General features: G+C 56.9%; 2 protein-coding genes across 3 annotated transcripts; one reads left to right on the top strand and one right to left on the bottom strand.

Annotated features, from left to right (window-relative positions):
• The first annotated feature begins 1117 nt into the window (after positions 1-1117).
• Positions 1118-18735, top strand: LOC111157156 (interleukin 3 receptor subunit alpha). Of its 2 annotated transcripts, none has more exons than XM_022518424.1 (11): positions 1118-1297; positions 5205-5323; positions 8218-8338; positions 8733-8865; positions 8951-9126; positions 12668-12783; positions 14432-14458; positions 15510-15621; positions 17101-17206; positions 18166-18247; positions 18587-18735. In XM_022518424.1, the coding sequence occupies exons 1-11, from the start codon at positions 1138-1140 to the stop codon at positions 18659-18661; spliced, it is 1227 nt and encodes a 408-aa protein (XP_022374132.1). In that variant the 5' UTR covers positions 1118-1137; the 3' UTR covers positions 18662-18735. The 2 variants fall into 2 exon arrangements, with proteins under 2 accessions (XP_022374132.1, XP_022374133.1); XM_022518425.1 differs by having other exon boundaries at positions 18174-18247; positions 18587-18650.
• A 1587-nt stretch (positions 18736-20322) lies between these two features.
• On the bottom strand, positions 20323-23560 carry LOC111157123 (solute carrier family 25 member 6). Its single transcript, XM_022518364.1, has 4 exons — positions 23355-23560; positions 22399-22885; positions 21444-21584; positions 20323-20899 (listed from the first exon to the last, which is right to left on the bottom strand). The coding sequence occupies exons 1-4, from the start codon at positions 23463-23465 to the stop codon at positions 20742-20744; spliced, it is 897 nt and encodes a 298-aa protein (XP_022374072.1). The 5' UTR covers positions 23466-23560; the 3' UTR covers positions 20323-20741.
• Between the last annotated feature and the right edge of the window lie 1191 nt (positions 23561-24751).

Raw genomic sequence — 24751 nt, 5'->3', positions numbered from 1 at the left:
CTGTCCTGGGGAAGGGCTGTCTCGGGCGTGTTCCCCGATGTTGGCAAGAGCCACTTTCACTGTCCGATTGTGCAAAAGTGCCCATTTGCTGGAAATCGCCCTCAGCCCTGTTTTTGAGACGGGAAATCTGCTTGGAGCCCCACGGCTGAACCAGGGGAGCAGGTGAGACCCCTGGTGGAGTCCTCATTGGGTCCTGTGCTGGGGGCTGTGAATGCCCAGGACAAGACGGGGGAAATCTGAGGTCCCACTCCTCAATCCCGGCTGAGATTTTCCAGACGGGATGGTGCGAAGGGGGCACGTTTTGTGGACAGTTCTGAGGGGCACAGAGTGCTGGCCCCAGACCACGAATGGTGTTTGCCAACAGTGACATGGTGGGGAGGATGGGGGCTCATCAGGAGACTGATTTGCTGACGGTCCCGGTGGGGGAAGGAGGCTGGCCACCGAGGCGAGGGTCCTGGAGAACCAGCCTGAAGACGGGGCTTCCTGGAGACCCTGAGAAGGTCCTGCTGGGGCGCTGGGACCATGCAGGGTTCAGTTACCGTAACTCTGCCCGTTCAGGAAATTCGATGTCTGTCGGCTTCATAGTTTTAATTACACTTCCTTCCCACGCTTTGTCATGGCCGCGTTTCCCGGCACCGTGCGTGGCGTGTGCTTTCCCGTCTTCTGCCTCCGGCTGGAGCCAAGAGCACGCTCTGACCCGAGGGTGCGAGTCTCTCAAGCCGACTGGCGTACACACGGGGACATCCACACAAGCACACACACACGGGACAAGCACAGGACACACATGGACACGCAGATGTGCACACGCACCCTCACATGTGTGTGCGGCCACGTGCACGCACACGGCAGTGCGTGCACCGTATGCACACGTGTGTGCCGCGGGAACCTGTGCTCACACGCACACGTGTGCAAATGCACACATACGTGCACGAACGCACACACGTGCACATACAGACGCAAATGTGTGCACACGCACCGGGCACATGCGAATGCACACACTTGCACATACCCAGACCCTTTCCTCCTGCCAAAGGCCCCGTGCTCACGAGCAGGAGCTTCCCCAAGTCACCCTCCTCCGTCCCACACGCTGTGCCCCTTCTTTCCCAGCGCGCGGCCTGACGTGGGAGCTGCCTCGCTATGGCCTTGCTGTGGCTCGCCGTGCTTCTGACGTCTGCGTCCAGCCTGCCGCAATCACAGGAAGGTAGGACCGAACCCCAGTGCGTTCTGAGGGTGTGTCCGGCGTTCTGCTGTTTCCGTGAAACTCGACGTCCAGATCGGTACGGATCCAGCGGCAGCGGTGAGCGGGGATACGGAGACCGCCCGTGTGACCCCCACCCCGATGCTGCCCATGGGATCGTTGGGCAGCCCTGTCCCGGCACAACCTCACGGCCAGGACACGGGGTGGGGGAGGGCCGAGGTGCTGAGCATTTCGATGGCGCTCGAATGCAAGGACCCATCACCTACTTGGGTTCTGAGTCATTTTTCCAGGGAGAAACTGTGTTGACCTGTATGTCCCTTTCCTGGGTAGGGTCGTGGGCAAGGCGATGGTTATGGGCTGACTTGTGTCCCCACTAAAGTTCTCCCTGGAAACCCTCGCACCCAGACCCTATAAATGTGACTGTGTTTGCAGACAGAGTTTGCTGAGATGAGCCCATCTGGGTTGGTTCCTAACACAACAGGACTGGCGTTCTTATAGGGAGGGGACGTGTGGCCACGGATGTGAGCCCGCGGGGAAGGCCACGTGCGGCGAGTGCGGTCGGTCTCCGTGCCCTCCGTGTGGCTCGTACGATCTTGCGTCACGACGCTAGGGAATGAGATCCCATAGGAACCAGAATCGATGAGAGAAGAGGCTGATGGCGATCCCCGAGCCTTCTGTGCCAACTTCTGTCACCGTCCAGTCAGCCTCAGGGGACAGGGGCGGCCAATGGGCGTGCAGCAGGGAATGTCCTGAGGAACCCGTCGGCTGCTGGAAGGCTCTGGTACAGGGCACAGTGCACTAACAGAGCCCGGGTGCAGCCCCGAGTGCCACGAGGAAGAGGGGGCTGGTAATGTCTCTGCAGGCGCGTCTGCACGGAAGCCACTCGCCGTCAGGAATTTTCTGAGTAATCAGCAGACCCCCGAGAGGGCCATCTGCATGTTTTCCACGTTGGGTTCCCATGGCACAGGGTCGTGGGGCGAAGGCCGGGCATGACGGGTCCCACGGGAGCCCCGGAGCCTACCCACCTGGGGCTGTATCGGTCCGATGTCAGCTGCGGGGACACCCACAAGATTTCACCACCCGCTAGATGTTGATTCCTTCCTCAATAGGGGCGGAATTCAGATGTTTTTGTGGGGGAGAGAGAGGAAGGTTTTGGTCTCCTGAAGGCTGCTGTTTGAGTCTGTGTGGGCAGACAGAACAAAATACTGTCGCTTGGGGGGCTCAGTCTATGTCTCCCAGCTCTGGAGACCAGACCTCTGAGATTGCGGGGGGTAGGGATGCTGTTCCACAGGGGGCGGGGATGCTGAGATCCAGGCGGGGCAGGACCTCTGAGATCCAGGCAAGAAGGGCAGAGCTGTGCTCCCTCCTGAGGCTCCAGGAGAAGATCATTCCTGCCTCTTCCAGCTTCTGGAGCTGCAGGCATCCCTGGGCTCATGGCTACGTCCCTCCCATCTCTGCCTCTGTCCTCACCTGTAGCCTTTTCTGTGTCTGTTCGTGTCCAAATGTCCTCTCCTAATAAGGACATCAGCCACATTGGGTTCGGGTCCACACTATTCAAGGATGACCCCATCTCAATTAACATCTGCCATGACCCCGTTTCCAGGTCCCATTGTGAGGTCTTGGGAGTTGGGACTCCAGCATGAATTTTGATGGGACAGTGGGGGGCTCATGACAAGTGGTTCTGCCCCAAATATTTATGCCGAGATCCAGGGTCCTTCGGTTCCCCCAGGAGCATTTATGGGTGAGAACTGGAAGTACCGCCACGCGTCGTGTTGAATTTCATGGACTAGAACCCAGTCATGTGGCCACACCCCCTCCCATCCCGGGGACTGGGACATGGCGGGATGTCAGGAAAGGGAAGGTGCCTTCTCCACTTCAGCCCGCCACCCCCAGGTCTGAGCACCATCTGGGCTGTTCTCCCAGTTCCCGCCTTTGGTTTGCCCGTCTCGGCCGGGCACCAAGGCCGCTGCTGCCGTTGTGGTCACTTCAGGCCTGAGGGTGCTCTAGGATGGCTGACCACAGCTTGGAAGTGAGCTGCTTTCTAGGAACAGAAGTCTCCTAGAAGGGGACAGCTGACACAATCCGAAATGTTCACATCTTCCCTCGTAAGCGGGACGCCCCCTAAGACTCCAGTGTTGGCCAGACTGCATTAACAGGGGCCATTGGTACAGCACGCGGTGGAATAGAGGTGTTGAAACCAGACGCCTTGCGTTGTTCTGGTCTTAAGGAGAAGTGGTTAGTCTTTCACCATTGAGTCTGAATTAGCGCAAAGCTTTTCATACATTTATCGGCGTAAGGAAGATCTCTTCCTTTCCTAGTTTATTAAGATTTTTTTTACGTACAAATGGGTGTAAGTCGGTCAGTTTCTTTTTTCCTGCTTCTATAGAGATCATTAGTTTCTTGTTAATGGGGGTGAGTTACATCGACGGTTAAAGAAAACTTGCATTCCCAGAGTAAATCTCTTGGGTCATGAGATATTACTAGGTTTATGTGTATTCCTGGATTTTGTTGACTAATATTTTCTGAAGGGATTTTGCATCTATGTTTATAAGGGATGTTGGCCTCGAGTTGACTTTTAGTATCTTTGATTTTGATATTGGGATAATGCTGGCCTCCTAAAGGGAATCAGGAAATATTTCCCGTCGCCCCCACCCCCGCTTTCTTTTTTGAACATTTGTGCCCATGATACTATTTCTTCCTTAAATATCTGATGATTTATATATATTATTAGTTATAAAAATAAAATGTGATAAAATATGTTAACATTAGTATTTCCTACTTCATCTTTCATATCTGCTTTAATGATATTTAATGTTGTGTTCGCAGAACTGAGTGTAGGTTTTCAGGCATAAGAATCTGTTAGGAGAGGGACGTCTGGGTGGCTCGGTCAGTTAAGCCTCTGCCTTCAGCTCAGGTGCTGGGATCGAGTCCCGCATCGGGCTCCCTGCTCAGTGTGGAGCCTGCTTCTCCCTCTCTCTCTGCTGCTCTCCCTGCTTGAGCTCTTGCTCTCTCTCCGACAAATAAATGAATATAATCTTTAAAAAAAGAATTTATTAAGAGAAGTCCGTAAATTATTGAACAGTACATCTGAAACTAACGATGTAGTACGTTGGCTAATTGAATATAAATTTAAAAAACTCTTAAGAATTACATGTCCAATGTATAAGAAACTTGCCTCAATGAATTTTTTGTTGTTGTTGTTATTACCGTAAAGGAATACATTGTCCTTATAAGGTAGAAGGAAATAATGGCAGAAACCAAGGTGTTGATACGGCTTGGTCTTGGTTATGAAACTAAGGCTGTTGATCTTGATACGTAATCACGATACTGACAGCTTATCAACTCGGTGAACGTTTATTAAAGTCACATCCTGTAAGTCCTTGAAAGGGGTCACAGATGAAATCTCACCGGCTGTCCGTTGTAGCTTCACAGACGGGTGTTACTGGAAAACGTGACTCGGTAGCACCTTGTACCTGGAAAAGCAAATCGCGGATGAGATATGCTGAGCCCTGTGGTCTGCCGCTGGAGACCCCCTTTCCCAGCAACTTGTAGTGGGGATGCGTGAGCTTTGATTCCGTCTCAGAACAGAACCTGATGTACTTGGGGAGGTTCTCCAGTAATGTCAGACCTGCTCCAACAGCCTATGAGCCGTGAAAGGCCATGCGTATCATTCTAATGACCATGCCTTGTATTTTCAAAATAAAGCAAAAAAAAAAAAAAAGGCAAGTTTGATGGCCATTGACAACCAGTCCCAGAAACCCAGACCTTGAGAGACGTATCAAGCCAGATCTGTTCTCAGTTTCTCCATCATGGGGATGTCAGGCTAAGGAGAGGAACAGGGCGCTGTTGACGGAAGGTTTCTTCCAGCTCTCAGCAATTCCGCACCTGTGTACAATTCTGCTTCCCGAGGTCGTCAGTGAACTCGGTGGGAAGAGGAAGTCCCCTTGGGGATAAGGGTTCAAGCTTCTGCAGTACTTCTCCTAACTCTGACCTTTACCCATTTCAGATCGCTATTCACCGATTAAGAACCTAAGGATAGAGCCGGTGGAAAGGAGATTGACCTGGGACCTCCATGGAAATGTTTCTGAAATTATGTGTTTCATAAATTCGAAATTTATCACTAAGGTAAACCATCTTTCCTGTCCTTGGCATAGTCGAGGTTTTCCTGACATTAGGGGACTTAAGAGCCAGCAGAGCCCAAAGGCCAAGACGGGTTCTGGCATCACAGAAGCGGGAATTCTACTCTGGCATTGGCTGTGGAAGGGGTTAAAGACTATCACAGACACCACAGCTCAGGGTTCACCTTCTGTACGATGTCCAAGATGGTGCCCCTGGAGAACCTTGGTGAGAACATGTCCTCAGGGATCCGGGTGGAGAGCCAAGCCCACCTGAAAGTGAGTGCTTGCTTTCCTACCATCGCGCGCCCCTCACCCAAATCCTATAGTGTCACCTTCCAAGCTTGAGAGGTCTTGAGAACTGTGACAGACCCCATGGGTGGGCCTTGATGAGAATATAACATATTCACAGCTCATAGTGTCTCATGAGGAAGACGCACCTGTCAACTTCCTTGACAATAAATTTGGTGTTTTAAGATTATTCTTGATTTAATACAATACAGGTCACAACCTGGGCCCCCATTACAAATATTCCTCCCCGTCCCGGAGGCTGGGAGTCTGAGATCCAGGCGGGGCTGTAGCTGGTTCTCCTGAGCCCTGTCTCTTGGGTGTGTAGACACTCTGTTCTTTCTGTGTCCTCATGTGGTCATCCGTTGGTGTGTGTCTGTGTCCTGATGTCCTCTTTTTCTAAGGACCCCAGTCCTATGGGATCAGGGCCCACCCTACTGACCTCATTTTACCTTAATCCCCTCTTTAAAGACCCAATGTCCAAATACAACCACTTTCTGAGGTTCTGGGGGTGAGGGTTTCACCATACGAATTTGGGGGGACACAGTCCAGTTCATGACAAGCCTAGGTGGGATTTCACTGGGACTTGTCCAGTTGACTCTAAACTCTATCTGGACCATGGTAGGCTACAAAACAACCAAGAAATGTTGATAAAGAAAACTAGTGATCAGGAATTTGCCTTTCCATGATGTCTCCAAATGTACCAAGAAGCTATGATTATCCAGGGTTGGGTTGATGGAATGCGTGGATAGATTAAAGAAATGGAACAATCCAGAAGCAGAAGCGTGCCTTGGTGGCACGTTGGGTAGGGTGGGTTTTCTATACCACTAAGGTGCTATCTCAAATCGGTGAAGAAGGATGGTTGTACGCATGGAGTCAGCACAATTTCCAAAATGCGCTGAAGTTAAGTTGGATTCCTACTTCCCAATGTCCATGCACATAAATCGCAATTAGGAGCGATCTAGAGATTTTTCTGGATCCTGAAGATGTAGAAGGAATTGCTAAAAGGTCTATTTCAAGATATCGGACCCTGTTGTCATTCCCTCATCCGCTGTTGGCTTTCCCTAAATTGAATTCATTTCCGTTTTGTTCATGGTCCTTGTGTGTGTGTCCCGTTTTCTCATGTATCTACGCTACTTCAACATTATGCTCTTGGCCAAATGGGTAAATATGGGGTTGAACCATCCGGTTTGGTGTGTTTGTCCTCACCGGAGACGGGTTCTCCTTCTCAGTGGGTGAGTGTCTCCCTCTCCTTGTTTCCATGGTCTGCCTACATGAGGACCCCCATCCTTGGGCTGCCTATGGTGTTCAGAGGCAGCGCTCAGCACAGCGATGGCTGGTTTGGGAAAACACCCATCAACCCCGCATTCTGTTGTTCTTTTAGAACTTCCTTTGAGAGGCATTTATGGAACTCAAGTTCCTCGGACAAGAGACAGTGACCAAGTTTACGAGTCTCACCTGAATTACCCAGGGAAGCTTTAGATCAGTGCCCAAAAAATGCCCAAAGACGTACATTTTCCCATATCCTCGAGATTTGTTGTGTTAACATGTATTTAACAACTAGTCTGGTTGAATCTGTTATAGATATGATTAATTAGACAGATGTCTTCTTCCTTTATTAATTACAATTTCCACCAACTGGGGGTGCTGGCTGGCTCAGCTGGTACAGAGCGAGAAAATCTTGACATTAGGGTGTCATGACTTTGAGCTCCATGTTGGGCGTGGAGAGGACTTAAAACCTTAAAAAAAAAAATAACCTTCTCCTTATTAAACTATTTGGGGCTCCACATCGTTAACTTACTACATAATGCAGGGAAAAAGCCAGAATTCATCATGAGCTTGATAAATATCTTCCTTTCGTTTGTGACTTTACATTTTTATTTCCCCATTTTCCTAACTTTTCTGTCCCAATTTCTTTTATCTCTCGATCCTCAGAAAAGGATTGATTTATTCATAATGGAATTCATAAGTGGAATATTTGTTTATTTATAAGCTGGTTATTTATTTATTCATACATAGAATTATTTTATGTAAATTCTTGTATGGTTTTTAAAAAATGAATAAATTTCACTTTTTTCCCGGAGCAGTGTGGGGTTCACAGCAAAATTGAGAGGAAGGTATTGGGATTTCCTGTATGGCCCGCAGTCCCCTGCCCGTGCACATGCACGGCCTTTCCACCGGGAGCCTCCCGACCAGAGGGCACAGGCCGTAGCACGGATGAATGTGCTTGAACACGTCATCCTCACCCAGAGTGCACGGATGACGAGACGGGTCACTCTCAGTGTGTGCATTTGGTGACTTTCAACAAACAGAGAATGGTAAATGTAGTACACAGGACAAAGTCACTGCCCTAAAAAAAAAAAAAAAAAAATGCTGTGTTTCATCTGTTCCCCTCTCCCTCCCTCTCCACCAACCAGTAATTTATACACTATCTCCAGTCTGGCGATTGCCACAAAGTAAGTTGTTGGGGTTTTGTTGAAGATTGAACGGACTCTATAGAGACTTACGGTTTTTTTGCCGTTGTTATGGTTATCGTTGTTATTCAATCTGGGTATCGTCGCCATGACACTACGTGTGTTCTCTTAACAATGACTAAAATGGTTCTTTTCCTCTCAGGCCATCAACAACAACCGTTACTGCCAGTTCCACATCCTTCCCTCGTGTGAAGTGAAAAACTTCAGTGTCTCCTTGACCAAAGGCCCGCCATTCTCGGTGGGGATTCAGTATCCTCTGCAAGGTGAAGGGAATGTGTTCCTCTTTGGGTTTTGTTTGCTCTCAGTCGCTGGCTGGTCGTAGGGATACAAAAACCATGACTTTTAGCTTGGGTGGACCTGCAGGGAGTGGGGGGAGAAAAAAGCATAGGACCGTAGGACATCACATATGCAGGAGGATGTCATTCGTAAGGCTTTCTGGGGTTGATGACGTGTGCAAATGCAGAACAGATTAGTGCTTGGCAGGGGTGAGGAGAGAAAAGGAACATCTGGAGGGCTCTTGGGGGATGAGACCACGCTGTATCCTGACATTTTGGGCGTTGACATCTGCAACTATGTGTGAACCCACAAGGACCTGGAAATCCTAACGTCCCTCTTAAAGGTGACTTGTTTTTCTTCTCATCTCCTTTGCAAATGCAGAAGGAAACCCTGGGGCGGCCGCACAAGGTCTGGACTGCCGGGTGCACGACGTGGACTTCCTGACGTGCAGCTGGGAGGTGGGCAGGGAGGCCCCCCGGGACATCCAGTATCACCTATACTGGCAGGATCTGAGGTTGGTGTGGCTGCAGGCACAGCCGGGCTCTCCCCAGGCGCATGGGGCCGCTGGGTCATTGCTGGGTGCCTCCTCCTTGCCGCAGGACCCAGAGGGAGTACGAGTGCCCAAATTACGAAATGGATAATCGGGGAAAACTCGTCCGGTGTCATTTCAATGATGTCTCCAGATTGCCGAAACTCCTCCAGATCCTGGTGAGGGGCACAAGCCCAGGTGTCAGGATCCCCTGCTCCGACCGTACTGTCGAATTATCAGAAATTGGTGAGTACAGGTCGAGGACACGGCTCTCAGGCTGCACCCTGGGCTCTGGGATGCTGGTGTCTGAGCGCAGGGGACCGTGAGCAAATCGCCCCAAGCGGTCGGCTGAAATGACGTGCACGCTGATTTCTCATGGTTCTGGAGGCTGGAAGCCCGACCTCAAGGGGCCGGCAGAGCGGGTTCCTGGTGAGGGTCCCTCTTCCCAGCCTGCACATGGCAGACTTCTCACTGTGACCCCACCCAGGGGGCGAGGGCGAGAAAGAGCGCTCCATTCTCTTCTTCTGGTGCCGTCCGAATCCCATCATGGGGCCCCACGTAATTACCTCCCACCTTCGAACGCCATCCCACTGGGGGTCAGGGCATGTGCGTTTGGGGACGACATGTGTTCCGCTCCAAGCAGCGGCTGTGAGTTCACGGCAACTAAGGAACTAACCCATTTGCTTCTAGAGCATTCCAGCAATACACGGGGCACGTGGCTCCCTCACGAGTCTCGGGGAGGGGGTGAGAGTCGTGCCCGCAGCCCCTGTCAAGGCCCTGTGTTCTTATGCTAACGGGTTTCCGGAACACAGACCCCATCGTAGCAACGCTCTGTTGCCATCCGTTTCCTTCGACCAGACCCCTCCCCAGAATGTGACAGCTTTGGGTCTCCGGAAGCCCGGGCCTGCCCCGGCGGGTCCATGTGGGATAAGGAAGCACGGGGCCGGCGACATGAATTGACATGGGGTGCAGAGGGGAAGAATGCAAGGCCTCTTGCTTGAAAAGTGGGGAGCCTCTTCCTTTGCGGCTTCCCATCCTGAGCTGACATGCTGTGTTTTATGGGCACTGGTGTTGGACGCTGCTGTCCCGGACACAGGGCGCTCACCGGTACGTCCAGACCATGTCTAAGGCTGCTGCAACTCCGTGCACGCTCCCCCCTGGACCCCTGTGTCCTCAGCCCCAGTCCCAGCAGGGGTGTGAGGACACAGTAGTCAGGCCAGTGGGGTGGTGGGTGTCAGAGAGCCCGGTGGGGATGCATGGAGGGGTCAAGTGGGAACTGGGGGCTCTGTGCCCCCAGTGCATGCTTCATTATCCTGTCAGGAGCACAAATTCAAAAACGCCTGCTGTGTCCCGAAGATCTGTCCGCGTCTTGCTTCTGTGAATACCACCGTGTGTGGGAACAGGATCTTTGCACTTGTTATAGGGAGGGCCTAACCCAATGTGGTGGTTCCCTTGGAAGAAATGGAGGAGACGCAGAGGCCAACCCAAAGACAGACGGGAAGGCCATGGGAGGCCATAGGGCGTACAGCCCAGGAACACCAGGGATGGCCGGCAGCCACCCGGAGTGGGAAATGAATTCGATGGCATTACTGGCCATTTCAACAGGGCGCCGGGAGAGCAGGGACCCAAGCCTGGGGCCATGTGCAAGGACATCAGTCCCACACAGCTCTGCCCTGGGACGGGCCAGGTTGAGGCGGGCAGAGGTGGCTGCTGGAGAGTGTCACTGATGGTGCCCCATGACACCAAGAGAATCGGGGGGTTTATTAGTTCCCAATTGCTGTCTTAATAAAGGATCCTAAACCGTGAGGCTTTAAGCACAGGAATTAATCGTCCAGCCCTGGAGAGTAGTCTGAGATCCAGGCAGGGCAGGACCAGGGATCCGGGTGGGGCAGGGATGCTGAGATCCAGGCGGGGCAGAGTCATGGTCCTTCCCGAGCCTCCAGGGAGGGTCCTTCCTACCTCTTCTAGCTTCTGGGGCTCCAAGCGTCCCTGGGCTTATGGCCGTGTCCCTCCTATCTCTGCCTGCATTTTCGCGTGGCTTGTCTTCTATTTCTTACAAGGACACCTGTCATTGGATTTAGGGCCCCCCTGCGGTCGGAGGACATCATCTCAGGATCCTTTATGTATTATACCTGTAAAAACCCTATTTTTAGATATTTGGCAGAGAGAGACACAGCCGGTAGAGGGAACACAAGCAGCGGGAACGGGAGAGGGAGAAGCAGGCTTCCCGCTGATGCGGGGCTCCATCCCAGGACCCTGGGATCGTGACCTGAGCCAAAGGCATACGCTTAAGGACTGAGCCACCCAGACGCCCCTAAAGACCCTATTTTTAAACAAGATTCCATTCCCATGTTTTAGAGATTTGACAGGGAGGGACCATTTGGGGGTGACCATTCCCGTCACTGTGGAGCTATTTAGAAAGTGGCTCACGTTTCATGCTGGCCCCGGCCCTTCCTCCCAGGAGGAGCGTCTCCAAGGGGAGCCTGTGGGTGTTACTCTGTGACGTAGTCTTTCCCACAGGCTGGTGGGACACTGGCTCTGCCCCAAGCTGGAGGGGCTGGTGCTAACCCTGCGCCCTCACCTGGGCAGGGTGGCTCCTAGCAGGTGGGTTCTGGGCTGTCTCCAGGGTTGTTGCCCAGCAGGACTGACCCACTTGCCCCTTGGGGTGCCCCTGCCTTCCTTCCTGGCCTCACTCTCCGGCCCTGCCAATGGACATATCCTCCCAAGCAGCCTTCTTGCCCTGTCTCCTGCCCCTGAGGGGAGAAGGCCATTTGTGGGGTGCGGGTCCCGTGGCAACAGATGGGCAGGGTCTGGGTGGCTGCAGGGAGGAGGGAGCGGGGCTGGTTTTGAGGCTATTTCTGAGGATGGCATTGTAGCTGGAGGTAGAGGCGGGGATAGAGGGAGAGCCTGGGGTCAGGGTGATGTCCCTGATGAAGGAGGGGGAGCAGGAGGGAGCAGGAGAAGAGGAGGGAGAGGAGGGGAAGGACTCGAGGAGGAGGGAACCCAGACAGAGTTCGGGACTGCCAGCCTGGGGTCCCGGTGGAACACAGGTGCAGACAGGTGAGGACCCAGGGCTGGGCTCCCAGCGGAGGTCAGACCTGCGTGTCTGTTCAGATGTGCTCACATGCAAAGCTGGAGAAGCCACGGAGTCAGGGGAAGCTGAATGCCCAGAGCGAGGGCACAGGGCAGAGCACAGCCAGGAGGGTCCCAGCACGCAGAAGGGAGGACAGGACGGCAGAAGGGAGGACAGGACGTCCGGGGAGGAGCTGGCTGTAGCCCGCAGGGTCTGGGGGAGGCGAGGAGGCAGGGCCGATGTTTCCGGGAGTACGGCTGGCCTGCGGAGAGCACTGGCGTGGGGACGGACCCTGTGCGGGGCGGGGAGCGGGCCAGGCTGCCTGCCCAGTGGGAAGGAGGCAGTCCACGGGCGCAGGATGCTGTCCTCCCTCTGCTGGAGGACGGTGGAACTAGGGCCAAGGGAAGACAGCAGGTGTCGTCCTGGGGACGTCGTTGGCACAGACCTTGCTTTCCAGGAGGGGTGGGTGGGGGTCTGTCACCGGCTGGTGTCTGCGTAGCTAGACCTATGGCTAATCCAAACCGACAGACATCGCAACGTATCTTGTCGTCATTCATCCGAATGGATGCTTTGCCCATTCTCTAACCTTGGAATGACATGTTCCTCTGCTCTTTACCACCTTAATGTCCATGAAGCCTGTTTTGAAGTATATTCTGGGGGGCGGGGGTATTGATTGGTTTTACTCATAAAAGTTTTTTTTTTTCCCTGTCCTAGAGATATTAAATCCACCTACTATCACTGCAATGTGTAATAAATCCTCTTTGATGATGGAGTGGGAAGCGTGCAGCCACTTTAATAACAGATTTGAGTATGAACTTCAGCTACAAAAGGTACATGCTTGTCCTTGCTGGCACTTCCAAATTCAGGAGAATCTGTACCCCCCAAGGCTTTGGAGGCAGATAAAACACACACACACACACACACACACACACACACAAATATGAATCAAAAAAAAATTTTTTTTTACTCTTTTAAAAATAAACATCAATACAGTAAAAAAAACTAAAGTAAATTTTAAAATAAATACAAAGAAATAAAAACATGAACTAAACTCTACATAACAATGAAGAATGTTAACACACAAAAAAAACCTGAAAAAAATGAATGATCATTTAACCTCTCGTGTGTGAAAATTGTCAAGAGAAAATATACAAACCGTTAAAAAAAAAAAAACATTTAGCCTTAAGCAAAGTCACAGTGTTGGCTGTTCGAAAGAGAAGAGGTAAAATTGAAAAGGCAGGCCACTGAGGGAAGAAACCAGGTGCCTATTTGTCCGTCAAAGGACTCGTATTCGGGCTGGATGACCACGGTGTGCAAGTCGATAACAAGAAGACCAATAACCGTATGGAAAAAAACAAAGGGCAGGAAGTTGAAACAGCCATTTCCCCAAGGAAGACGTACTCATGCCCCGTAAGCACATGGAAAGGTGTCACCGACATGCAAACCACAGGGAGAGGCCGCTCCGCACCCCTGCCATCGGCTAACGCGACAGTCTGGCCAAACCCAGGGGAGGGGAGGCTGCCACCCAGCTGACTGCAACAGTTGCCTGCGACTCAACTGGGGGCCATTGAAAATGACACACGTGGCTCCTTCTTCTCTCACATGTCCCTTGTGCATGAACCTTCTCCCGATGGTTAAGACCCAGGGTAAAAATCATATCTTTTAAGGAAAAACATGGCACAGGCACTTTGGAACGGGCTTTGGTAGTATCTCGTGGAGGCAGCCATGCCCGTGCTGCTCCGGCTCCGAGAATGAGGAAAACCTAAGTCCCACCAACGTGGGGACCTGCGTGTTCATAGCAGCTGAGTTTGGGAACAGCCCAAGAGAAGGCACCAACAAAACATACCCACGCTGTGGAATCGGGCCCCCCGGGGAAGGTCACCCAGACTCAAGGTCTGGCCTGGACCCCATTTATGCACAGAAGCTAGAACATGCAGCACGATCTCTAGTGGGTGACATGCGTGGGCTCTGGGTGTGTGCGGGAAGGAAAGCGTGGCGGAGGGGCACAAGGAGTGTGCTTTCGAGGTGTGGTTTGCTCAAGCAAACTACGCCTGAATCCAGTTACCTTAGAAAATGATCAAGTGGGGGCTGCCTGGTGGGCTCGGTCAGAGCACGCGACTCTTAATCTCAGGGTTGGGAGTTCAAGCCCCACGCTGGGCCCAGAGACTAAACAAATAGACTTAAAACAAACAAACAAACAAACAAACTGTAAGTCTATAAATTAAAAGAAAATGACCAAACGTTTTGAGCTGACATAAAGGTTATTAATTCTATCCGCCCCCCCCCAAAAAAAGACCAGGTGTTTTTTAGTTAATACCTCCTTCATACGCAGGTTATTTATATATGATATGACTCATTTAGGCTCAACCCCTGATTATTTTGTACTCAGTTTCTGTTATAAACCTAAAAGGGCTTGAATAAGGGCGTCTGTCGGGGGACAGGAGCAGATACCCACGGCTTTCCCCTCTTGTTTTGTAGGGCAGTGATCCCGCCTACACGGAGAAGGTGAGCGTCCCCCACCCTCCCCGAACTGGGCATCACAAACCCGTTTCCTTACTGTCCAGCCACTCTGTGGTGCCCGACGCTGCTCGTGGGCCCCGCTCACCCATCCGGCGATCTCCAGGAGTCCGTGCTGAGGGGAAACAGCTCGGAGATGATGCTCTGTCCTCCTGAGGCTTCTCCTCTGTGTGTGTGTGTCTCCTCTTCTGTCCCTTGTTAGGCCCCTGTCACTGGACGTAGGGCGACCCCAATCCAGGATGAATTCATCCTGAGATCCTTCAAGTAAGCACATCGGCAAAGACCCTACTTTCAAAGAAGGTCCGGACCACAGACTCCAAGGGGGAGGGTGATGACATATCTTTCTTGGGGGAGCAGAGGTCACATTCAAGAGTGTGTAGGGCCCCATGCCGTGCACAACACCCACACACGGCACCATGGGCTTGGCCTCTTTGGGGACGGCCGTGGCTTCTTTTCCTCCCAGTGCTTGGTGTCTTGGACACCAAGAGCCTGGGCTGAGAAGGGTAGGGGGCTCCAGGATTCGGGCCCCTCTGAACAGGCATCTTCCCCGATGGAGGCTGGTTGGGTTCACATTCTTGGGGGGGCTTGTATATAACGAGTGTCCCAGGTTGACGGCTTTAAAACACAGCTCTATTCTCTTGGGGCCCTGGAGACCAGATGTCCAAGATATAGATGGGGGAGGATCTCATTCCCTTTGGAGGCTCCAGGGAACATCTGTCCCAGCTACTGGGGCTCCTTGGCGTGTGGCTGTCTCCCTCTGTCATGCACATGGTCTTCCCCATGTGTGTGTGTTCCCAAGCTCCCCCTTTTTGTAAGCCCACCAGTGGTAATGGATTACAGACCCCTAACCCAAGCTGCCCTCTTCTTCATGACTGCATCTGCTCCAACCTCGTTTCCAGAGGAGGTCAGCTTCCGCGGCGCCGCGGGGCGAGGACGCTCACACACGAGTTTGGGGGAGGGCCCACTCCTCCCACGACGGGGCCCCACTGTCTCCCCGCCAACCGGGAGCAGCCTTTCCTTCTTTCCTTGTCAACCACAGCTCCAGGAAAAGTTCTTTGAGCTTCACAATCCCAGAAACTACGTGGCGAGACTAAGGGCCAAAGGTTTCTACCGCAAAAGCTGGAGCGAGTGGAGTGCCCCCCAACGCTTCGGTGAGTAAGGCGCCCTTTTATCTGTCCTCTGTGTGCGCTGGACGCTGCAGGCACCACCCCTGCTCGGGGAAGCACGGACCCTTCGTGCTCGGAGGGGCTCTTCACCCCTGCTCTTGGATGCTCTGCCACCAAAGGAGCAGGGATCCAGCCGCACAGGCTTCTGCGTCCCCAGAGAGGGCTCTGAAGACATCTGACCCTGCACCTTGTGCTCACCCCATGGGGGCGCAGAGAGGAAGAGGAACAAGACCCCCAGTTCGAGCCCCCATGGCTTGTCGGTTACAACGCTGTCCTCAGGCACACGGGTTCCTTTCATCCGACATGGTCCCTGGCCTGATTAGAAGGATTTGCCCAAAATAAGACCCGCTGTTTCTCCCTGACCTGTTCGGAAACCAGACCCTCCTCGCAGGCTCTCCTAGAATGTCCCATTTCAGAGGTGGCACGGAGGAAGCCTTGGTCACGAGGGTCCTGGGGCTGTTGCAATAAATGAGCACACGTGGTGGGGGAGGGGCCTTAAACCCACAGGAATGAATCCCCCCTTCTCCCCGCTCTGGAGACCAGAGTCTGAGATCCAGGCGGGGCAGGGCTCCCTCCTGGGACTGCAGGGGAGGGTCCTTCTTGCCTCTTCAAGCTTCTGGGGCTCCAGGCGTCCCTGAGCTTCAGGCCATGTCTCTCTCATGTCTGCCTCCAGCTCCATGTGGCTTCTCCTGTGTGTCTCTGTGTCCAAATTTCTTCTTTGTATAAAGACACTAGTCATTGGGTTAGGGCCCATCCTATTCCACTGGGACCTCACGTTTACCTAATTAGTTCCGCAAAGACCCTCTGCTGTGGGCTCAAATGTGTCCCCCCAAATTCACATATTGAAGTCCTCACCCCCAGGACCTCAGAATGGGACTATATTTGGAGATGGGGTCGTTAAAGAGGGGATTAAGGTGAAGTGAGGTCATTATGGCGGTCTTGATCCCATGAGAAGAGGGGCTGAGGACACGGACAGGCACAGAAGGACGAACATGTGGGGACAAAGAACACAGCGTCAGCATGCCCAGGGGAGAGGCCTCCTGAGGAACCGGCCTCAGCCCCATGTGGATCTCGGACTTCCAGCCTCTAGGACCATGAAGCCACAGTATCTGCTGTTTCAACCACCCAGTCTGTGGGACTTGGTTGTGGCAGACCCAGCAAACTCACACACTCCCCACAGGGCCCCGCTGTCCCGAGGGGAGGCGGAGGTCTTTGCAGAGCAGCGTGCTGGTGCTCCCCCTACCGGCCAGCTGCAGGGGAATGGGCCCCCCCAAAATGGGCTCCAGGAGGTGTTGAGCGTGCAGTGGGGGCCTCCGTCTTCTGGCCGGGCGGCCGCCCACTGTCCCCTCCGGGACGTGCCCGAGCGCCCGCTGCGTCTCCGGGGTCCCCTGGGGAAGCACTCGGGGCTGGGTGCCACCACCACCCCGGGACCTGCTGATGTGCCCTGCCCGCCCTCTTCCGCAGCGTGCGATGTGGGGGAGGACTCGCAGCGGCCCGACTGGCTGCTGTCCGCGCTGGTCTTGCTGGCCACACTGCTGGTCCTGGGGCTCGTGATCGCGCTGTGTGGAAGGTGAGTGCCACCCCCCGCCCCCGCTGGCCTCCTCCCTGCCGGGTGCTCCTCCCTGTCCCCACCCTCCCGCCACCGCAGGCGGGACACCTCCAGGGATCGGGCGGCTGCCTCACGTGTCCCCAGGGCCCTTCTGAGACTTGACCTCGCTCTGCTGTCTGTTGCCGTGAAAATCCAGAAGGTCCCTCACTCTCAGCTCGAGCCCCAGGGTGCAGCCAGTCTTGCCGTGCGTCCCCGTGTGTCCCTGCGGTTCGGCCACTCACCCCTCACGCAGACTCCCCATTTCCCCACATCCTCGGGCCGCGGTGACTGGGAGTTGCCCTCCCCCTTCTCTTTCCGCTCCCCCTTCCCCTTTCCGTCCTCCCCCTCCTTCCCTTCTCTGTCCTCCTCCCTCTCTCCAGTAGGCAACAGGCCCGCGACAGGGTCAAGCTGACCTTGCCCATCTGACAGCAAGCCCTGCCCTTGGGGTGTCTCCCAAATGCCTCAGTGCAGAGCCCCGCCAGGTCCTGCCCAGCCAGGTCCTGCCCAGCGGGCCTTGGGGTCTGTCCCTGGGGGCTCAGGCCTCTCTCTGGCCGTGCCACGCTCCTCCCAGCGCCTTCAGGCTCAGCCGCCCTGCCCAGGGGCTCGGCCTTGGGCATGGTTGGGCCTGTGGCTCAGGTAGGGGACACGGGTCTGTAAGCTGTGGGGAGCGGCGGGGTCCGAGGTGGGTGCCCGGAGCCGGGGGGCCGCCTCCAGCCTGGCCGGGGCCTGTGGCAGGAGCCTGGGTGGGGTGCATGGGTCCCAGCAGCAGATGCCGGGCTCTGCCCCTGCCTGCCAGGATTGCTCGGGGCTGTAGGGCTGGGCGCCAGGGGCCAGCCGTGGAGACCGGCTCCCCACTCCCACCCGGGGACTGAGCTGGTGCTGTAATTCCATTCCGGCGTCCCCGAGTTCTGGATCCAGAGCCTGTGTCTCTGTCCTCCGAGGTACTCAGTGTTGCAGAAGCTCTTTCCTCCCATCCCGCACATGAGAGACCCCATCACTGACAACCTTCAGAGCAGCAAGCTGGTACGTCCGGGCCCTTGCTGGAGGTGGGACTGGGACAGGGAGTTCTGGGTCCTTGCTGGGGGTGGGGCTGGGACGGGGAGGTCTGGGCCCTTGCTGGGGGTGGGGTTGGGACGGGGCAGCCACCACCCCGCCGGGTGGGGGGGGGAACAGGATGCTTGTGTGTGGGTCCTGGCGGGAGGCAGGGGACGCTGTGGAGTGACGTCATGTCAGGAGCTGCAGGGTCACCCCCAAGCACTCCTCCCGGCACGCAGGGCCTGTAGCCCCAGTGACCCAGGCGCCCAAGACTAGCCACGCCCTCTGCAGCTCTGCGGCTCAGCCTGACCCCCTTGTCGCCTGCAGGTGGCCTGGGAAGGCAGCAGGGCAAGCCGGGAGGACTGCCCGGTGGCGGAGGTGCAGGTTTTGGGGGAGACATGACGAGGGACCCGAGACCTTCTTGGCCCGCCCAGATGCCCACACAGCCTGGCTGCGGTTTGACCGAGGGATGACTGTATGGGGTGGGGGTAGGGACACCTCGGAGCGTGCTCCATGGAGGGGCCACCAGCAAGGAAGCAGGGCTGTGTCGGGCTCATTCAATAAATCAACGCTGTTTCCACCCAAGTGCTTGTACGCAGGTGGAGGCGGGGGAATGCCTACCGCCCATCACACCGGAGCCCGGGGCCCCGCTCTGGCCTCCCAAGACGCTCCCCCGCAGGATGTTAACACGTTGGCCAGACGGGTTGGTCCCTGCAGCAGCCGTGCCCGGTTCTTGGGAGTTGTCGATGTGTTCACACACGGGCCGTCAGGCACCCCAAGATGGGGAGGCGGCATCTGGGAAACCCCGGGTCCCCCGCAGGGCGGCGTGAGTGGGGCTGCCCACGGTGTGGACTTCGGACACGGAGCCCCGGACAAGGACGCAGATCCAGACACAGCCTGCCCCCCAGGGGCCAGGGCCTCCCAGGGGTTAGGGCTCCCGGGAAACACCGGGCTTGGCCTGCCCACTCAAAGGGACCTCTAGCCATTTAGAATGGTAGCAAGCCAGCACCCCACATCGCTGAACGGCCGTGCTGAAAACCACCCCAGCGCCAGTGCAGAAACACTGTACTCACAATCCCTACGAGGCCACCAGTAATGCCAATACTTGGGGACCTGCCAGCTAACAGAACAAGGGCACAGCTGCGTTAAGTGACCGCACCGTTCTGAGCCAGCGAAAATGAACAGGGGACGGAAGTTCTCCAAACCCAGCCATTGACACGGCTCCAGGCAGGAGGCCGCGTCCACACGGTCATTCACTCAGAACACCAGGGCTCCCGTGGGCTGAAGTGGAGGTTCCCAGGGAGACTCCTCGGGAGTTGGGCAGGGTTAACACGGGTGCAAGGACGCATGTTTCCGTCCCCTCCCCTTCTAACCCGCCTGGGAACCCTGGGCAGAGTCCAGACTCCAAACTCTGAGTCGACCCCGCATAGGGGCAGAAATGTGCATTTACACCTGCCCATTCTTGAAGAGAAAACCTGCGGTCCATGTGCAGGATGTCCCAGCCCCATAAGGTTCTAAAACCCGCAGTTGGCCCAGGTCACCCAGAACAGGTCAACGCAGAGCCAGGACCCAACATTCAGCCCGGAGTCTCTCCTGCACGGTGCTGCCATTTGTGCAGAGGCGGCTGCAGAGGACGTGGACCTGTCCTGGGGCCTGCTCCTGTGGATTCTTGCGTAAGAGACCAGGGCTGATGTTGGTCACAGGATGTGGCTGGGTGGTCTTTCTCCAGCAGGAAAGCTAGCTATGCTGTACTGCTCAGATGGGGGGATGGGGGCGTCAGAAGCTCACAGCAGTTTAAGGAAGGTCTCCCAAAAGACCCCCACCCCGGAGCAGGGAGACTCAGACGCCCCAGGGCTCCCTCCAGTTGGGTTCTCTTTCCCACCCAAGGGTGGTCTCTCCAAGCAGCAAACTTGAGCCGCCAGTGGGCTGGTCTGAACTTGCCTCCCTACCCTGCAGGGCCTCTGGAGGACATGCCCTGTAGCCTCCCTGACCCCTCGAGTCTCCCACCCTGCTGCCCCACCAGCCCCACCCACAACGCCGCTCAGCTGAAAACCAACCAGCAGTCTGTGTCCCATTTTTTTATGGTTTTGCAGCAGAATGCCCGACATGAAACATAATTGCAAATACTCGGCTGTGCAAAAGAGAATAGTGCTTAAGTACAAATGTAGACATGATTTTTTTCTTAAATAAATACTTAAACACACCTCGGGTCCCACAAGCACCTGGACTCTAAGGTCTGTGCCAGGGAGCTGCTGGCCTGTGGACCCACGAAACCTCGTGATTCCCCTCCCCCCCATAATCAGTACATGGAATCTGGTGCCAATGATAGATCACAATGAGCCCCCTTTGGAACCTTCCCCAAGCCTCTACGCGTGATCTGGCCGGGACAAGGACACTGGAATTTCTCGAAGATCAATGGTCCATAACAGTTAAAAGTATTCTACAGGATTCCCTTGGTCGCCGTTGTGTGGAGGAGGAACGTCTAGATGACCTTCTTCAGCTCGTCATACAGGACCAGCACGAACGCGCCCCCCATGCCCCTCAGGACGTTGGACCACGCACCCTTGAAGAAGGCCTTGCCCCCTTCGTCTTTGAAGATCTTCCGCCAGCAATCGACGGTCCCCTTGTACATGATGTCCGCTGCGAGAGAGACAGGAGAGGTGACTGGGAGGTTTTTCTGGGAGGGGGCACAAAGGGAACCCCGAAAAACAGCACACTGAAACTGCACGGTACTCTCTGGGGGAGCTGTGCTTCTGACCACAGGCACACCAAGAGCCCTGGCTCATGGCCCTTGTCCAGCCCACTGATGTGGGTGGGGGGCGGATAGGGACCATACATGCAGAAACTCACACACCCCCACCATCACCAAGGAGCACCATCTCCCCTCCTGGGATCAAGGCAAGGCCCCCAGCCATGCTAGAAAGACAAAGCCAAGAAAGGGCAGGAGCAAGGGCTTGGGCAGGTACCTGGCCAAGCTGCGGGGGTCTAGAGCGGCCCTGAGAATGTGAACACAGTCGTTGACCTGGGCGTCCCCCACCCTGTGAAGCCAGCCCACAAAGCCTTGCCCCTAAGCTCGCTAAGCAGGTCATCTGCTGGCTCACAGCTCGCGAAGCTGAGGCCAGAGAACCGCCCCAGCCAGGGAGACCTGGAGCGAGCCGCTGCCACCAGGACGGAGACACAATACCTGCTCTGCGGCCGGACTGCATCATCATGCGTCGACGCACGGTGTCAAAGGGGTAGGAGACCACGCCCGCCACAGCCGTCACGGTCTGCGCGATCATCCAGCTCACCACAATGTGGGTGTTCTTGGGGTCCGGGAGCATACCTGCGGGGCCACCGGCCGGCGTGAGGACCCAGCGCTGCACACAGCGGGACAGGAATAGTCCGGCCCACCCCGGCTCCACGTGGAGCTCCCCACGCCCAGTACCAGTGGGCGGGCAGACAGACCACCTGCCGGCCAGGGGACCCGGCTCGGCCCGGGAATGGCCTCTCCGTACAGCAGGGGTCAGACCAGCCCTGGGAAGTGGGCACACCATACGCGAGCACGTTCTGCTGCAGACAACCCGGCCCGACGCTAGCAGACCTACAGCTGCTTCCAGGGTGTGAACAGTGCAACCTAAAGTTCCCATGAGAGCCCCCGCCCCCAACATCCAATCAGAAGACTCTTTAAAAGAGAACAAGTTAAAATGAGCTCATGAGGCTGCCACCTAAGCCAACACCAACAATACCCTTTAAAAACTAAAGACCCAAGGCGCCTGGGTGGCTCAGTGGGTTAAAGGCTCTGCCTTCGACTGGAGTCATGATCCCAGGGCCCTGGGATGGAGCCCCGCGGGCTCTCTGCTTGGTGGGGAGCCTGCTTCCGCACCCCCACCCCCGCGCCTATTTGTGATCTGTCAAATGAATAAGTTTAAAAAAAAAAAAAAAATCTTGGGAAAAAAAAGACCCAGACACACAGAAGACAGCCACACGAAAACGGCTGCCCACGGTCCAAGGACACCTCAGGAACGGCAGCAACCCTGTGCGCAGCTGGATCTCGCACTCCCGACCGCCGGGACCCGTGGAACCCCCGAGGTCCGCAACTGAACCCCCACCCGTGCGCAGCCCCTCGCTCGGCAGCCCCAGCGCAAGGACACACTCACCCTTGGCGGTGTCGTACACGCCGAAGTAGGCCGCGCGGTAGATGATGATGCCCTGCACGGACACGTTGAAGCCCTGGTACAGACCCCGGATGCCGTCGGACTTGGTGATCTTCACCAGACAGTCTCCCAGGCCCTTGAACTCCCGCTCGGTGCCGGACTTGCCCACATCGGCAGCCAGGCGGGTTCTGGCGAAATCCAGCGGGTAGACGAAGCAGAGCGAGGTGGCTCCAGCAGCGCCGCCCGAGGCCAGGTTCCCGGCGAAGTACCTCCAGAACTGCGTGTGCTTGTCCACGCCGCCCAGGAAGATCTGCTTGTACTTATCCTTGAAGGCGAAGTTGAGAGCTTGCGTGGGGAAGTAGCGGATGACGTTGGCCAGGTTGCCCCTCCAGAAGGACAGCACGCCCTGCTCCTTGGGGATCCGCACGATGCAGTCCACGATGCCCTTGTACTGCTTGTCCGCGGCGATCTGCTTGCTGGCGTGCTGCACCTGCAAGACGGACGGACGGACAGGCTCGCAACACGGGTTGGGAAAGCGGTTTCGCGAGCTCGCGAACTGGAACGCAGTTGCAACAATGTTGCTACTGGACGTTGCAACAATGTTGCCGGCGCCGCCTGGTCTGCAGCCGCACGGAACAGAGACAAGACCGGCCGCGGCCACGGGGGAACCCGCGGTCCGTTCGCCGCCCCCACCCCGGGAGGGAGTTTGGGGGCTTCCGACCCGGGCGCACGAGCCCAGGCTCCCTGCTAGCGCGAACGGCGCATGCGCGCCCGCGGCCCCACCCACGTGACGCGCGGCCGGCCCCGGATCCCGGCGGCGCGCGGACAAAGCGGCGCGGCCCCGCGCTTCCGGTGCACGCGGCCCGCCGGCCCGCTCAGCCCCCGGCGCCCCTGCAGCCCCCCTCGGCGACCCCGGGCGCCCCCTCCCCGCCCCCGAGCGCGCGCGGCCCGCCCCTCACCTGCAGCAGCAGCTTGACACGCTCGATCGGGGCCACGGCCGTCTTGGAGATGGCGGCGGCGATGCCCCCGGCCAGAAAGTCCTTGGCGAAGGAGATGGCCTGCTCCGTCATGGTGGCGGCGCGGCGGGCGGACGGCGCTGTGCGGGCGCGGGGAGCCGGAGGGTGGGCGCCGAGGGCTCAGCGCTGCCGCCGGCGGGACCGAAAGGACGGGGCGGCCAGCGCGCAGCCGCTAAGGGCCCCACACCCCGCCCCGCGCCCCCGCCCGCCGCGCCCATTGGCTGCGCCGCGCCCCCGCGGGCTGCCGGGAGCGGCGCCGCGCCCCGCCCCGCGTCCGCCAGCGCCGCGCCCATTGGCCGCGTCCCCGCCGTGGCCCCGCCCCTTCCCGCGCGCCGCGCCCCAGGGCATGGCGGGAGCAAGGCCCCGCCCCTGCGCCGTGCGGGCCGCGGGGGGTGGGGGTGGGGGTCTCGGCGGCCGCCGTGACCTTGTCAAGGTCACCGTGGGGCCCGGCCGCTCGCTGCGGACCGGCAAGGCCGCGCGTCGTCGGGGTCCTGCGCCCGGGCTCCTTCCAGACCGCGGGAAGGGCTCACCCCGCTGCCCTGCGAGGCCTGGCTGTCACGGCTGGGCCCGCCCCGCAGACCCCCGACCCCAGCCCCTGGACCTTCTGCCTGACCGATGCCCGATCGCGACCCCTGGGCTCGCCCCGGAGACCCCCGACCCCAGCCCCTGGCCCTTCTGCCTGACCGACGCCCGGTCGCGATCCTCGGGTTCGACCCGGGGATCCCCGACACCCGGCCCCTGAACTTTCTGCCTGACCGACGCCCGATCGCGGCTCCCGGGCCCGCCCCGGAGACCCCTGACCCCAGCCCCTGAACTTTCTGCCTGACCGACGCCCGACCGCGATCCCCGGGCCCGCCCTGATGACCCCCGACCCCTGACCCCCGGCCCGTCTGCCTGACCGACACCTGACTGCGGCCCCTGGCCCCTGGCCCATCTGCCTGACTGACTCCTGACTACGACCCCCAGGCTAGCCCCAATGACCCCCGACCCCCAGCCCCTGGCCCTTGTGGCTGACCGACGCCCGACCGCGACCTCTAGACTTGCCCCGAACTCCACCCTCCACCTTCTCCCCGATTACCGACCACGACCACTTAACTCTCCCTGCTGACCCCCCGGCTCTCCCCGAAGACCCCTACCCCCGTCCTGTGACCCCTCGGCTGCCCCTGCTCAACCCTGAGTTCACGTCGGCCTCGCCCCGAAGACCCCCCCCACCCCCACTCCCTGGCGCATCGCGGTGACCAGCGCCCGACCGTGACTCCCTAGCTCGCCCCGATCACCCCCACCCCCTGCCGTCCCCAGCCGCGACCCTTTGGCTTTCCCTGCTGACTCTCGAGGTCAGG

This window comes from Enhydra lutris, unplaced genomic scaffold (genome assembly GCF_002288905.1).
Source record: "Enhydra lutris kenyoni isolate GAN:26980312 unplaced genomic scaffold, ASM228890v2 scaffoldscaffold52, whole genome shotgun sequence".
NCBI classification, from domain to species: domain Eukaryota; kingdom Metazoa; phylum Chordata; class Mammalia; order Carnivora; family Mustelidae; genus Enhydra; species Enhydra lutris.
Note: the sequence above shows the minus strand (reverse complement) of the source record. Positions and strands in the feature narration are given on the sequence as shown.